General features: G+C 36.0%; 1 protein-coding gene across 9 annotated transcripts in view; it reads left to right on the forward strand.

Moving 5' to 3' along the window:
• The window catches only part of nrxn3a (neurexin 3a), a 328,954-nt gene that overhangs the window by 121,801 nt on the left and 189,612 nt on the right, over positions 1–17,541 (forward strand). For 5 of the 9 annotated variants that reach the window (XR_010805142.1, XR_010805145.1, XR_010805143.1 and 2 more), the window contains one exon: positions 7,547–7,666. Coding sequence is in view for 2 of the 9 variants with exons in the window: in XM_066694073.1 (XP_066550170.1) it covers positions 7,547–7,666 (120 nt within the window). In the remaining 7 variants the exon portion in view is untranslated. Of the gene's footprint in view, positions 1–4,983; positions 5,011–7,546; positions 7,667–17,541 lie in introns of all 9 variants that reach the window. The other 4 variants (XR_010805140.1, XR_010805144.1, XR_010805141.1 and 1 more) reach the window with 1 other exon arrangement.

Raw genomic sequence — 17,541 nt, forward strand, 5'->3', positions numbered from 1 at the left:
TTGTATATTACATGCATATTGATACCACATATCAAAAGGAGTTACTTGATAGCCTGGTCACAGTCCGGACAACTGTGTGCACAAATATTAACTGTCTTTAATATACATGAAGAAAGACAATTAATTTAAACAAACAAAGTCCTATGAACCTAATGCATTTTGTCTGTAAGGAAGCAACCCTTCAAAAAATGCATATTTCAAGACTCTTCATGAAACATGCTCTGGTCATTTTAGTCGTTTTGAACCATGATCGTGTGCATGTAATTTATTTTGTTTGGCTGTATTTACTGTTTCCCATGTTTTTTTTTTTGGTTGTATTACATTTTACACTTTTCTTTGTATTGCTGTTAATCTTGTTAATCGTGTTAATCGTGTATACAACTGTATCCCCCCCTTCGTTTACCTTAATGAAACTGATTTGTATAGAGAGAGCATATAGATATATTGAAACCAACCAAAACTGTATGTTATATTTTTACCCTTCGAAAAATGTTAAATGTCTTCCTGTGATTAAGATCTTTTGGAGAGAAAAAAAGCTCTCTGTATACGTGCTGAGCATCTAGTGCTTTATATGTGTTTTTTTGTTATTCTAGAATAAATAAAATCACAAACCTACCTTTCATTTAAAAGGGACGACTTATTTTATGTTCTGTGACTCATCAGTGGACATTAATACTTTTTAGAATAAATGAAACCACTGTTTGTTGATATCTTTTGTTTGGTCTTTTGTTTTACCATACCCATGAGATTAGCATAGTTTAATGAACATGCGTGATTATTTCATTAAGTGAACATATTAGCTAATTAAGAAAAAAACAAATTTTAATGTGTTGATGAATAATAGTCTAAACCTTTTTCAGACGGAGTCTTACTTAAAATATGATAGCTAACAGAGTTCAGATAGATAGACAGATATATAATTATTTAAGGTATACCTATTTAATGTTTTTGTCCACTTTAGTGTGTGGATGGATAATAATTGTTTAGCCCTTAGAGTTCTATACCATTAAGATCAATTCTTAATTGTAAAAACTTACTTTACATGTATTTATGTATTTGGGGAACTTATAAGGCTGAGCATGGCATATAGTACTTTGTGTTTATTATTTATTTTAGTACCATATTTGAATTCATATAATTTGATATTTTACCACCGGGGGGCAGTTCCATTCGCTTTATCTTCAGAGACACTGCAGAGTCACCAGATGGCGCTGTTGTAGTGTAAGCCTAGAAATGACCAACAGAAAGCATTTGTTTTATTGACAAACTGTTCTGTCTTTATATTTAAAACATTCATAAAATACAAAAACATGCTCAAAAGGAGAACCTCAGAGTAGTGGTATTTGTTACCACTGTTTTAGACATTTAGGAATAATGCTAAATAGTGTTGTCCTAGTGTTACTAATATTTATTTTTGGTTCGTATTTCAGTTTTTTTTTTTTTTTTAATCACATATAAACATTTGAAAATATTTTTGTTGTGGTTCCATTTTTTTTTTTTTTTAATTTTGTTCTAATCCAACTACTACAACTCTGTACTAAACCACTCTTTTAATTGAAAATATATTTAACCATTTAATAAATACAATCAACGCTAAAGCAAGCAAGCAAGGTCGGCTATACATGTTTCTGTATGGATTCATTTGTCACATACTAGCTTTTGTATGAATCATCTCTGTGTACTTTTGTTGGGAATTCTCCACCCAGTTGCCCTGGAAGGACATCCTTCGTAAAGATGCAGTTTTCATCTTACAAAAATATATGCTTTTACAGTCTATAAAACAGATGACTTGTCCTTCACACTTGGAGCGCCCTGACACCGTTCTTTGATTTATGGCGTTTCGGTATCTTTACTTACCAAAGAAATAAAATACAAGGGAAAATTAAATATCCCTGAGCTGAATGTGAAGACAGAGAGCACCTTGACATCCTTAAAGTACAGCGAGTGAGTTCTGCTAACCATTCCCATGTGTGGATTCCTCAGAGGGGCCGTTACGAAGCCCTTTTGCAGCTGTAGATCCTGTGAAAGCCCACTCGATGCAGGTTTTATTTGTTGCACTATTGTGGGGAAGCAGAATGAACTCTCTGTCACGAGGGACGTTATGCCCAGTCGGCAGTGATAACCCAGCCAAGCAAACACCCCCGAAGTCACCCTGCCCTCGCTTCCCTGTGTCACAACAGTCTCTTAAAGATGTACTGCAGTGCTCACAAGCTCACAATTAAAACCAAATGCTTCCCCTCAATCAATTAGGAGGTGCCTTGCTGACCTAGGGAGACTAGTTAACCTGTTTAGTTGGACCAGTGTGATTTACAGCTGCACTTTCAAAGAGTGAAAAATATAGATGAACTAGTTTTTTGTTCTTGTTTTGTTTGTTTTTAATCATAACCATGTCCATTGCATTGTTCCTTTCATGATGTATATCAGGAATATGAAATACATTAGCTAAATCGATTCAACAAATAAATAAGTCACTTGAATTATGTTCTGGTGTAAAATGTGAAAAAAGTTTTTATACATCCAGGGTATGAATATGTTTGAGGCTGGTGTCTCTGTCTCTCCTGTCTGTCTCCGTGTGTATATATGTATATGTTAGGCTCCAAATGTATTCATACCCAATTGTATGTGAAAGTAGATGTATCATACAATTGTTAGTGTTGATAAGTTAATAAGATTAATGTTTAGTCTGTTTTTTTCTACATAAGTAAATAAATGGTTTCTGTGACTTCAGGATACATGTCACATCCTCTGTAAAGCACGTGTGCTAAACTGTTCTGCGTTGGGGTTGTTTTGTACACCGTAGCCCTTGGTTGAATTGAAAGATGGACGGATTCCAAAACATTCTCACTCTGGCACATGGGGTCACGATAACAATCCAGATCTCACATTTAAGTCTACCACCAAATGGTTAGCACAAACTCGAGGGCTGTATCCAGACCTCAAGCCTGTAGAAAATGTGGGTCAAATTACCTGCAAAAACGGAAAAAGCGTGACGACACATTTCTGACACATTTGTGGTCAGGACAGTTGTGTGTCCCCGTGTACGTTTATTACCGTTATTGTTATGATTAGTTGTTCTAATAACCGTAGTAGTCGTATGTGTAAAAATGCAGACAGCACAGCAATCCCCATTATCACTTTTCTTCGGCTGTGTAAGCACAATAGCTACTGAAGGTAATTGGAGCAGGGAGTGAAGGTGCTTAATGAAACTTGTCAGAATTAGGCTGTGTATTCACGCAACGTGTCCGAACCACTGTGTGATAAAGCAAGCAAAAATAAAACAGGATTGGCTAAAGCATACCTAAAGCATCCAGTATTCAAGGTATTGTTAAATTACACTCTTAGAATAAATGTGTGATTTCAATAAAGGATGACACGTTGTGTGAATTAATTAAAATGCTCACACTATGTTGAAATAGGGGGAAAACTTTATCTGTGTATTTTTTAACTGAGTAGTGAACCTGATTTCCTTTCACAAAGCCGTGTATTAGTCATAGGCTCTGTTAATGCACTAGGCATCAGGATTGTGCGTTTAATGCATTCAATCACAGATGTGATGTGATGTGATGCATCAATTAAGCCTGAGAACAAATATTTAAAAAAACAACTCATGATGCTGTTTTTGAAAGCAGGCACTTTATTGAAATATTAAAAGAAACACAAAAACTTATAATAAATAACAAATTATTTGTCTATATTTGTAAGTATATTTTTAAGTACATAAATACATTTAAATATATAACATTAATTTCTTATAATAAGGGAAATCTTAAGGTGCAAGAGGACAACAACAGGAACAGGGATTTTTCTTTATGTGAGGGAAGTGGAGGAAGACTCGTGTCTCGGGAATAATTTTGCACAACAGTAGAATTTGTTGCTATCCTATTAGGCCGATTACTTTATCGTGTTTTACCAAAGTAAAAGTAAAATGTGTCCTTTGGCATGTTTACCCTTAGTGGCATGAACTGAAAAAATATCCCCCTGAGATGTTCATGAAACTATAAAAAGTTTATAGGAAGTACTTCCTTCATGTTATCTAAGCCAAAGGAGGATTCACAAAATGTTGATGAATACATGTAAAGTCTAAACATCATGTATTTAGAAATACGTGCAACTAATTTTGACATTTTGAGTGTAAACCTGACACTTCATCAATGTGAATTGTGTGTGTGTGTGTGTGTGTGTGTGTGTGTGTACGTGCACACATATATAAACTATATATATATATATATATATATATATATATATATATATATATATATATATATATATATATATTAAATATTACAATAGCATTTGTGATATGATCAAATTTTTAAACAATTAAAAATACAACTATATGTATTATTGATGTATTTGTTTGTGACAACATATTCTGACATCAGTATTTTATGAGCATTAATGAATACATATACATGTGTAAACATATATATATATATATATATATATATAGCTCTGGAAAAAATTAAGAGACTACTTTACATTGATTTCTGAACTCTGAGTGGTCTCTTAATTTTTTCCAGAGCTGTATATTGTAATGTGTTCTATTACAAAACTTTCTTTTTAATCATGCTGTACTCCTTTTGGTAACAATTCCTTATTTGCAAATGCCTAAAATGTTATCCCAAATGCCAGTTCTTTCTTAGAATCACAGATACTATGTTATATCCTGGAAGGTGTATGATGCATTTTTAAATCATTCATATCCATTTGTTTCATTAATCGTAACATTTAATTGTCGTTTTTTTCTTATTTATGCATTTGTTTATATATTTTACTTTTTTAGTAACATAGTAATTTCCACATGTTTTTGTACTGTTCTGATTAACTATGAAGTAAAGAAGCTGTACATTGTGAATGTACTTGCTGAATCAAAAATAGTAAAGCATGTCTGTTAGTAAAGCCAAAGCTTTATTAACTAACATCATTAACCACCTACTAACCTTTGTTATTGTTTTTCGCTTTTCTGTTCTTTTGCTAACAAAGTTGAATTCACCAAAGCTGATCTACAAGGTAGAAGGTTCAATTCCATTTTGAACGTGGCTGAAAGCTGCTCTGTGTAATGTCTTGTGTCATTTTGAAATGCTGTTTTCTTAAATGGTTCACTTCCTGAAATGTGTACTGCTGCATATATCTACTGCTAAAATACTACATGAAAACCATAACCATACTTGGAAAATAATTGTCATTCTTATGAAAATATCCTTCTCAATCACAATTTAGGCAATTCAGCCTTGCATTTGTCATGTTTTAAATTCTGTTTCTGTTTTTGCATCGTGTTATGCTCTGATTTGATCAACTCTTTCCAGAGAAGTTAGCCTTTCAAAGCTGGGGTTCAAATCCAGTCAATTTCAATGCAATCTGTGCAGTATCTTCAAAGCCAAAATGAACACCAGTAGAGAACATGACTTTCATATTAATTAGAAATAAATTCCTGTGAATTTAATTTGAAAGACAGCTAAACGCAAGCCCTTTTAATACACTTACCTCTGTCAAATTAACATTGGCTGGCATTTAAAAAAAATAAAAGGACCAATGTTCTAGTCTTTCATGCCGCCATTTTGGAAATGGCTGGCTTTACACACAACATTTGTCCAGCAGAATTATAAGCAGACGCTTCTTGTCCCTCAAGATGGAAGTTGTCGGGCCTGTACCTTCTTTATAAGCAGTAACCTGAGAAGAAGCATAGCTCTTAGTTTTGTAGCGGCTTCTCCTGTCGACGTCTGGCAAGTGATAGGGCTTTAAAGGTGTGTGAAGGCGAAGTATCCCCCAGTTGCCGCCACATAACCTAATCCTGAGAGCATCACCAAACACCGCCTCCACGTGGGTCTCTCAGTCACATCCAGCAAGAGCACAGTCTGGATTCAAACCCACAATCTTCAGGCTGTAAGGCTTTTGGAGACTGTGATTGGATTGGATTGTTGTTTCTAAAATTGTAGGCTTTCTAATAGTTGTTTACTTGACCAGCTACACACAGTGGACCCCAAGGTCTGCTTTTAATTCTGAGAATGATAATTAAATTGCAAAGAACTACAAGGTAGGTTGGGTAATATTGCTGTTGGTTTGTTTGTATGCCTTTTCTCCTGCTGATATGTGATTCGTTAAGAGTCAGTATCCCTTTGTTTTTGTGACTCTCCTTAACCATAATGAGTAATAAATGCCATTTTATACTCATCCGAAAGTGCCCAGCCCAGCTCATCGGACAGGTTTCTGGAGCTCAATACACGCTTCCTGATATTGGTCATATTAACAGATTTATCAGCAGAAGTCTAGTGAATACTTAAATTAATGTATTTATTATTGGGATTATTTATTTGATTGGCTTTGAGGGAGAGTGTCCAAGCTCCAGAAAATCTGTCATGTTTAACAGCTTCAAAGGTTACTTGATGGATTGACAAGCTTAATTTCTGTTGTCTGTATCAATTACTACGATTAATTTCCAATCACTTTTAAAACAGCGATTAACAGCAGGTGTTAATTAGTCAAATTTCTCTGTGATTTTACTGTAATCTTACACAGAATTGAAGTGATGTTTCATGGGCATAAGATGGCATTCACATTATGTGTGGTTCGTTGGATTGCACAGACTAGCTAAAGTGTGGTGAAATGTATACTAATAATCCAAGAATCTCTGTGTATTTTACAGTGAAGCGTAACTTTCCTCCAGCTATTTTCTTCTTCTTGTCCCCCATGCAATAAACAAGGTGTTTTACTCTAAAGATATATCCATATGTATTTAAACTGTTTCAGGAAGTGAATCATATTAATAATTACACATGAAAATGATTTTATTGCACTATGCATTACACAATAAATGCACTTTTAGCCTTTTAATTTTGTTTTCTTTAAATATATTTTTTCCCAATAGTTTTGCATAAGAAAATTGCACTTAAACTTAATGATAGTTTACTTGCAGTTAGCTTGATTTATTTATTTTTGTCCACGTGGTTATCTGGAATTCTTGTAGGAGGTATTTCTCACGTTTTTTACACTGTGCGTCCTGCATTCCCTCTTAGACTTATTTTAAGAAGCGCAAGGTTGTGGGAGGGGGTAATAATAGTCAGATTGTCTCACAGCCGGCTCTGTAATGTGTAACTCACAATTTACATTTATTTCCAAGGTACAATATAATCCACTGTGTGCACTTTTGACACATGCAGGCTTTCTAGTTTGTTTTTTTGTTTTGTTGTTTTATTTCCCATACTTATTCCCAGCGAACATCCATTTTGCAAAGCAACATAGCCTACTTTTACACAGAGGAACACATTTATGTATTCGTTCTTCACACTTGTGCACATTTGATAGTTTTATTTATTTTATTGTCGCTATGCAGCAACAGTAAAGCTCCATTTTGGTTTGTACACAACTTTTACTACTGGGAGGGAATGCTTATTTGTATATGAGTGTATATATATATAGATAGATTGATAAATTGATATTTATATATATATACTTAAGTGCATGAGTACTGACGTGCATTTTTGCATGGCAATTACATCACTTGCTTGTATGCCTTCTTGCTACTATATTCCTCTGCTTGCCATCATAGGTCCCAGCACGACCTGTCAGGAGGACTCGTGCGGCAACATGGGCATCTGCATGCAGCAGTGGGAGAACTACACGTGTGACTGTTCCATGACCTCCTACGCGGGAACGCAGTGCAATGACCGTGAGTACACCTTCGCTTCTGACGTCGAACGCGGGTGAAAGTGTCCGCCATTGTCTCATGGGCGATAGACACCCAGTATTTTCTGGAAAATATGTTATTCACGAACAGAAGAATCAGAAGTCTTAGGAAAAAAGCATAATCAACACGGGTGGGCTAAATGGGTGGGTTAAAATTGTATTCTTAATGAAAGGTTTGTTTCCTGATTTTAAAGAGAGAGAGAGAGACAGGGATTACTTAATTCATTAGCATCATTTAAACTGTTATGTGAAAACCTACGATTAAGAGTCAATAGGAATTTGTTTTTAAATGGGAGTGAAAATACAGAGCATGCAAGGGATAGGGATTCCCAGGAACAGAGACGAGACATTTGCATCTCAAGACAGAGGTCTCAGATCTTCAAAAGGTAAGTGCGGCCTTCGTTTTCTTTTTTAGACGATTAAAATACGTTAATGGCTTTGCTTTATTTCTAAGCGATGGTAAGATCAATATGTTTGTTTTGTTAAATTGTTAATGTTAGAGCCTTTTTGTATTCTGGTTATATCTCACATGTTTATAATGAATTTGATATTCAGTGTCATGCAGTATATTATTTTCCTGGTCAGCTGGTTCAGTAGTCATTCAACATTAGAATTTGTTATTACCTTTATGACTATAGGCCACGACTTCGGGGGGAGAAAACCTGAAGGCTTGATAGGATACAATTCAACATTGGAAGCATAACCTGCATTTGACACGCGATACAGAGATTGCCTTTAATCTTACTTACTCCCAGCAAATCAGAACGTAAACCCACCTGCCAGTCAAAACGTAAAAGCAGTCTTCGATGGTTTGCATTAAAAAGAAGTGAGAATGATATGTTGAGGGGAAAAAGCCATCAAGTATTGGAATTGAAATGTTCAATTGGTGGGCGGGTCAAAGGTTTGATTTGGTTCAGGCCGTGGTTTTGATTAACAGGTTGGCACCTCGTACTTATTATTTCAGTTTCCCTTCTGAAATTGCGGTCATTTATTTTCTGTCTGGCTCGCAGTTTAAGCGGAGGGTAGCTCTGTTTGGAGACGTGCTCTCGCTGCAGAACTGTCTCTTTCTGGGTCTGCAGATTTAATTTCAGGGGACCAGTAAGTCGATCATGATTTCAACAGGGCCTGGAAGAGTTTATGCGTTCATTAGAAACCCCGCTGTTTGGCTGAGAGATAGGGAATTGCGACGAGAGCCTCTGCCTTTCATATTCAGTATTTATCTGAAACAAAATTAATTTCAACTTGAAACTTTAACTCTTTTAATTATGCTTTTTTTAAATTGCTCACAGTCATACATTTTTCTTTGTATTTGTAGCAAATCGTCCATTCAAAATAACTTTTCTTTCTGTATTTTTCTATTTATATGAATGTAGCACACTGCATGATGAGCAAACATTTGCACGTGTATTTACAACAGGTGATTGTCATGCCTGTATTTTACACGTACAGCTGATATTGTACACAAATCCTAATCTACATTTGACAAAGTCTGCCAAGTCTGCCAAACGTGCATTATAAAACTGCGGAGAGTTATAACATTCGAGGATTATTACAATTTCCCCTTTCAACCCCACAGTTACATTACCACATTGCAATCCCTAAGAGTGGGAAACTCTCCCTTTTTTTGTAGGGATCGAATTTGTGAATGACTCTCCGCGTAAGAGAAGTCATACAGAAGCCCAGTGCTAACTCAGTTTAATTTCTTTGTGTTTAACTACAGGGTTTGTATTGGAATAGATTTACATTTATTTTAACCACATGTGGCAACTCCTTTGAAAATCATATTTGCCTGTTGGGTATGATCCTATACTCTGTTTGATCCCTTGAACTAATCAGATTATTGTACCAGGGGCACAGGATGCTGTAACGTGCACCTGCTACCGGCTGCTAATAGGCACAGATTGTGTTATGGGGGTGAGGAACTGTGTGATTTGGGCTTAACTGCTTAATGTGCCATGAAATGGGTCGAGATGTTCAGGTATGAAAATGTTTAATCTAATCTGAGCAGACCATCCACAAAACGAAACCTGGAAGATCATTCAAAGTGTATTTATTATTTATACTGTCTTTATATATAGGAGATAAAGAAAATGGGGGTTTGAGACTGCTGTCGGCTGTGTGCTGGAACAAGAAAGGGCAGAGATGGGCGAGATTGCATGTTTGCCTGGCGGAGTGGAGCAGTAATTGAACAATGTCAACACAAGTAAATATTATCCTTTAGAAAATCTGTCCTGTTGTAACCACACCTCTGAGAGGCAAGGGGTTGTTTGGAGCTGCCACCAGTCACTCGAGACATGCAGACGTCTCCGACTTGACCTTCTGTAGGTCTCAGCCCTGGGGGACGCATTTTCTACATTCCCACAACAAAGAAACTAGGCATATCCTACCTTGTGTGAGTCCACAGTGAATCAAAACTCATTTCCAGAGATACTGGGAGACTTAATTAAATAATGCAGTGACAGTAATATGAGTGTCAGGTTTTGTCGGTCCCCATAAATATCTGTCTCCTTGCGGTCAGACGGATGAAATTGCAGCAATCGAACAGGCAGGTTGTGTGTGCCCCACCTTTGGAGCCATTAAGATTGAAGACAATGTGAAGTATGAATTTCATCTCATCCATCACACAATCGGGGGATGATGACAAATCTATTTCACTGCTCCACCTCTGCTCTGTCCCGTGGTTAAAAACACAGAGATATAACAATAAAAAGAGCGTGTATACACAGTGACAGATAAGGTGGACAGAGAGTTGTTTAGATAGAAAAGCATGAACTCTCAATTAATATTTTTACCCTTGGAAATACAGGGGACATCAGATTTCAAAGTCATTTATATCAGCATTAATAATTGATTTATTTTATCACCTTCATGAATTTTCGCAAAGGTGAACACACTTGCCACTTCATTAATAGTGAGAGCAGCAGAAAAATGGCTTCATATATCTTTCATCTTCATAATAATAATAATAAAAAATGTCCTTATGATTTTATTTTTAAATCGGGTATAAATTATTAAGCTGCGTCAAAATCTTTTACATAGACATTTCTGTGCCGTGCAGAGAGTATTTCTAGAAAATAAAATAATAAATAAAGTGAAGTAAGCAGTGATGGATTATCTAATTTGTATTGGAATTATTTTAATTGTCTGAATCAATATTATGTAAAGAGTAGCACCATATCACCCATTGTTTTTACCACCCATGGTCAAATCAGAAATAAATTGCCACATTTAATATTTAAATTTTTAGAAACACTAGGTGGCAGTAAAGCATTGTGCTGAGCGAAGACTGATTTAAAAACAAACAATCTAATTAATGAATATGAAAATTGATAATTCGTGTTTTTCTTATACATATATTTAAACAGTTGTGTATCCCTTTAAACTGTACTAAAAATAAATACAATTAAAGCACATATGGAAAACAATTATAAAATAAAACACCTCAGGAGGTTTACATGGCACTATACATATTAATGTATATTAAAACAGCCGTTTACACTGAATTATGTATTTATTGAATGCAACGTATGTATATGAGAGTACAAAATTGTCACAATCAATCATTGCTAGATGTCAGTTACTGGCAGGAATTCCTATACAGGAATTAATTTGGGTTAAATTGTTGAGATCTATAAAGTTCTTTGTAACAAAAATCATCCTAATAAAACAAACTCCTAATATCCCTGAACTAAATTAAATAATGCTACTTAAATAGCCCGAAGCCAGTATCTGATCTCTGCTATATTTCTTTGAAAGATGTGTTAAAATAAAGGTTTATCCTCTTCCCTCTTCTAGTCTTAATCCCCCTTTTCTGTCCACTTTAATCCATCAGATTGAAGGTTTAGACTAGATCTTGCATTTCTAATGCCAACATGGTAGGAAACTGACAGAGATGTCCCTCTCATCTTTTTCTGCTCTTACATAAGGTGGTGCATCAAACAGTATCATAAAAAGGACAATAATACCCTCACAAATATCGGTGCAAACATGTTTCTAGACAAATTGGAACTTCCTTTTAATCTAAAAATAATTAAAAAAAAAAAATTGTTTGTGAACAATAATGCCGGGTTTTGGGTTGGAAGCATTTTTGTTGTTGCCATTACTGTAACCCCCTTTTATTATAGTTTTTTTTCATGGCTGACAGCACTGTCCCTCTGACCGAGATAATGGTTTCCATTAGTCTCTCGTTGACTCGTTGGAGATGTGTGTTTTGCTTGTGCGTGCGTGTGTGTGTAAATCAGGGAAATCATTTTATAATTGTCTAGAGCTTTTCTCTCTTTTTGTTTTAATTAAGCTTGCATCAATTGCCAAATCGCATATACGAGAAATTGCTCCCTACATACGTATTGTTTTATTACTCCGTTTTGCATTTAATTTCAATAACGAGCATTTTACATACTCTTAGTGTGTGTGTCTGTGTGTTTTAATGCTTAATTTACTGTAACATCTAATACTAGGATATTCCAAACGTAGCAATTTCAAAATCATGAGTTTTCTGGTCTCATTTCCCAATTGGCTGCTACTCCTAATTTGCTGTAGAAGGAAGCACCTCCTTTCTCTTCTAGTATATAAGTAGGTATTGTTGATCTGTGTTGAGCAGATATTAGGTGGAGACTGGGGGAGGTGGAGTATACACTCACCTAAAGGATTATTAGGAACACCATACTAATACTGTGTTTGACCCCCTTTCGCCTTCAGAACTGCCTTAATTCTACGTGGCATTGATTCAACAAGGTGCTGAAAGCATTCTTTAGAAATGTTGGCCATATTGATAGGATAGCATCTTGCAGTTGATGGAGATTTGTGGGATGCACATCCAGGGCACGAAGCTCCCGTTCCACCACATCCCAAAGATGCTCTATTGGGTTGAGATCTGGTGACTGTGGGGGCCAGTTTAGTACAGTGAACTCATTGTCATGTTCAAGAAACCAATTTGAAATGATTCAACCTTTGTGACATGGTGCATTATCCTGCTGGAAGTAGCCATCAGAGGATGGGTACATGGTGGTCATAAAGGGATGGACATGGTCAGAAACAATGCTCAGGTAGGCCGTGGCATTTAAACGATGCCCAATTGGCACTAAGGGGCCTAAAGTGTGCCAAGAAAACATCCCCCACACCATTACAACACCACCACCAGCCTGCACAGTGGTAACAAGGCATGATGGATCCATGTTCTCATTCTGTTTACGCCAAATTCTGACTCTACCATCTGAATGTCTCAACAGAAATCGAGACTCATCAGACCAGGCAACATTTTTCCAGTCTTCAACTGTCCAATTTTGGTGAGCTTGTGCAAATTGTAGCCTCTTTTTCCTATTTGTAGTGGAGATGAGTGGTACCCAGTGGGGTCTTCTGCTGTTGTAGCCCATCCGCCTCAAGGTTGTACGTGTTGTGGCTTCACAAATGCTTTGCTGCATACCTCGGTTGTAACGAGTGGTTATTTCAGTCAAAGTTGCTCTTCTATCAGCTTGAATCAGTCGGCCCATTCTCCTCTGACCTCTAGCATCAACAAGGCATTTTCGCCCACAGGACTGCCGCATACTGGATGTTTTTCCCTTTTCACACCATTCTTTGTAAACCCTAGAAATGGTTGTGCGTGAAAATCCCAGTAACTGAGCAGATTGTGAAATACTCAGACCGGCCCGTCTGGCACCAACAACCATGCCACGCTCAAAATTGCTTAAATCACCTTTCTTTCCCATTCAGACATTCAGTTTGGAGTTCAGGAGATTGTCTTGACCAGGACCACACCCCTAAATGCATTGAAGCAACTGCCATGTGATTGGTTGGTTAGATAATTGCATTAATGAGAAATTGAACAGGTGTTCCTAATAATCCTTTAGGTGAGTGTATTTTACAATGAAGGATGGCTATAGTTTGCACTTGACTAATATGGTGGGTTGACTGATGGATGCAATCAAGTGATAGGTTGGTTCATAGGATAATAGTAATTAAGCAGAAACAAGTGTCCCATCTCTCCAAATGTTGTTAAAAAAAAACATATATAGTTTCTTAACTACTGTACCCTTACATTCCTTTTAATTATCACATGATCCTCAGAGCACCATGGCTCTGATCACGGGGAGTTTATTTCCTCTTGCCTTTTTTTGTTTTCGTTTCATTAACATCACGATATCCAATTTATTCCACGGACTTTTGAACTTTGTGCATAATTGAGTATGTTGGCCAGGCTTGGGGGTTGTTGACAAGTCTAATTATTCAAACAATTGAATTAAATTAGTCTCTAACTATTATTTGCCCGGAAAGGTCATGCTTTCTGGTTTATAAACAGGAAAGTATCATTTTTTTCAACTATGGATCGGTTTTATTCTGACAGATGTCTGTTTTATTGTAGATCTATTTAAATCGTTAGGATTGTACATATTTAATAAGGTTTGTTTTGTAAACCAGTGCACAAACTGAATACATATACTAAAATATGATTTTGTAATCAGGCACCAAATCTAGAATCCTTTATGAAGTGATCCTTTATGGCTGTAAGGTATTATTCTGATTTTCTCTGTGGCAATTTTCTGAGCTCTGAGTGTGCTGTACTATAGCTGCTTGATTAATGTCTCTGTGAAATTTCAATTTTCCTTAAAAAGAAGAACAAAACATACTGGGATAAGCTTGCTGCTATCTGGAATTACTTTTTTTATTTTAGGAGTAAAAGATTGCTTCTAGAATCATTATTGTAATATATCATAGTGTGTACCATATATACAGCAGTCTGTATCGGCAGAATTTGCCGGCAATAACTGCATATTTCCAATTAAAGGTTCTGAAATATAATTGCGTAGCTGTGCAGCGTATTGTAATACATTGAAGACTATGCCTGATTCTGGGTTTTATGTAATAAATTGATGTTATTTGTTCTCAGATCAGCTCGAATGACCTTGGGCAATATATTAATGGTAATAACTACTGAAGGCCAACCCAATCTAGCTGGAGGACAGTATAAGCTCAAAATTGCTTGGATCCCTGTGTATTTCCTCTCTTTGCTTATTTTAATGCCCTGTGATATCATCGAGGTCTGAAGATGTTATCTGGTGACATAAAGATTGCTTTGTCTTTGTTCAAATAAAAAAGGATCAGAAACTAGCTTTGTGTTAGCAAATTCATCGCTCCTTTTTGTTATAGACTGCAGATTATTCTTGTATGTGGACATCTGAGAATTAGGAGCAAACCTAGGACTTTCTAAGGGGCATTGGTGTAGCCTGAGATGGGCTGTTAGGTGTGTTATTAGTGGCACTGACTGATGATTTAATTCAAAATCCATTGTTAAGTGAACTTGTTTACATATGTGGAAAATAGCTGGTAGGTTCATTGTCTTTCACATTGTCTCAACATCCTGAAGACCCAGGTCACAATTTCTATTCCATTCTATATTTGATCTTGCAAGCAGTATTTCCCAATAAATCAATTAATTAAGCACTGCCAGGAGGAATTAATTCAATGTTGTACTTACTGCCAAACCACAACAGAATCTGCATTCGTATGAAAATATTTCCTGAGACGTTCGCAAGGCAACAAGACAGTTAAAATAATGACACACGCGCATGCCTTGCTCACACCGAGATTTAATCAAGGTTGCATATTCTTCACTTCATTAAAGATGGAAAAGTCTGCTCATACAGCATCATCAATTAAGGAGGCTGAGGGGCTCGAACAAAAGCAATGACATATTGTGAACCATCTAGTATCTAATGTACTGTTTACTCGAGGATTAATGACTTCAGTCAGAGAAAGGGAAAGTAAATCTGGTAATATCTTTAATAGCCGACAGCTACCTGTCCTTCTATGTTCTTGTTAACATGCAGAGAAAAGTAATATCCTGGCCATTCTATTTATTTTGGGATTATGAAATAGTTTATGCTGAAGTAAATTAAACTGTTTAAGTAGCCCATATTCTAACAGTAAAAAGATGCAGTTATATACACAGAGTAAACAGAAGCTTGACTGGCCATCTTTCATTAATGGATAGATTACATTTATTTCTATGTATGTTTAAATAAACAAAACACTATTGTCTGTTAACTCAGATGGTTCCAGATGGGTTTGAGGACTGGTTAATGCATGGGGGATGTCTGTTATAAACCCATTTGAGGGAAACATGAAAGCTCAATGAAATGGCTGATAAATAAATAATGTGGCCTTACCTTGGCATAGCCTCAGCTTTTAATGAGGGAAATCCCCTATAACAAAAACAAACAGCCTAGTAGACTCTTAAGGCTTTGAAATATGATTTTTTTTTATCTTACTCTCCTCATTTCTATAAGAAATTGTGTTTTACAGTGTAAAGTCTTTAAATGAAAGTTTAATTTTAAACCAGATAAAGATTTGTCTCTGCCTTCTGCCTACTTCATGTATCTAAATATCATGAAGAGGTTGAAGATCTGAAATCTGATATTCTGTCAAAACAGATCTGTTCTACAAGGAGTTTCACATTGTATTTGGTGAGGGAAGACGACCCTGATTTTGCCAATGCTTCTCACCCAGTCACCTCCCCTGCAGGGTTTAATAGCCTTGTCCTCATGGCTGGGCTGTTGTCCCCTCAGCCAACCCGGTCATGAGCAACACATTTCCAAAAGACATCCATTCCCTAAACCACTCTGAGATTGTCCGCAGCTCCTGAATGTGTTATGAAACATCATGAAAGTTATGAAACATTTCCCTGAAAAAGGTATCTGAATAAATCAGAGTTATTACAGTTATTACATCTTAGTCTTCTCAAAAAATGTTGTCCTACTTCATTATGTGGAGCCATTTGACTGCAAGTTCTTTATGTGCTGCTATTGTTATTACTTATGGTCTAAAAAGAGATAAAGGTGTTTATATAAGGAAATGCATATGGATATTTAGTCATTTGGCAGACATCTTAATCCAGTATAAATTCAGCACTGACAAGACTGCTATCACAGAGTATGAATCTGAAGCCATATGGTGCAGAAAAAAAACATCTTGTGGTTATTTTTAATGAAAACTTAGTCTCGCATGACTAATTATGGTAATAAAGTGATATGAAGACAGGTTAACTAGCGTGTCTCTTTCCCATTGACTTCTTACATCCTCAATTATTTATTTGTGTTATCTATTTAACTATCTAGCTATCAATAATGATCAATATTAAAAAGGTGTTTTCATGATCATAAACTAACATTTTTGTAAAAAATCTCTAAAGGTAAACACAAAGTATTTCAGGTATTTCCTTTAGTCCATGCTGTCATAAGGTGTAGTCCCTTAATTAAATCCTTATATACAAAATAAGGTGGAGACTGCGGTTAAGAATTCATTTTACACTTAGTTCTGGGTCTACGAATGATGTGTTCAATAGCCATCTTTCCAGTACCAAGCATAGACGAGCATTTCTCATGGCTGAAAAGTCCAGCATTGTCTAAAAGGAAGTGACCGATAAAGGGAGATATTTCAGATGAAAAAAAACAACAATGTTATGCTTTACAACAGTAAATAAGGGTTTAATACAACAAATAAATTACTAACAGATTGCCGTGCTAGATAACGAGCCCCTGGTGAGTTTGTTTCATTATGACTAAGAAGATTGCATTACCCAAATAAAACCGATGTAAGCTGCTCAGGTACAGAAAAAAATAAATGAGATATCATTTACTGCCTGAAATATTATAGCTTCTCACAGCAGAAGCAAATGTATGATGTATGTTTTTTAAATGTTTAAATAGATGAATAATCTATCTGTGAATCAGCATTTTCTTGTCCTTTAACTGAAAATATTTTCCTTTCCGTACTTTAATAAATAGGGAGCCTCATTTTTCCTTGGCTATGCTGACTAAGACACGACTTCACCCTGTAGAGAAATGCAGAGCAGGTCCGGTGCAT

This window comes from Amia ocellicauda, chromosome 21, assembly GCF_036373705.1.
Source record: "Amia ocellicauda isolate fAmiCal2 chromosome 21, fAmiCal2.hap1, whole genome shotgun sequence".
Classification (NCBI taxonomy): domain Eukaryota; kingdom Metazoa; phylum Chordata; class Actinopteri; order Amiiformes; family Amiidae; genus Amia; species Amia ocellicauda.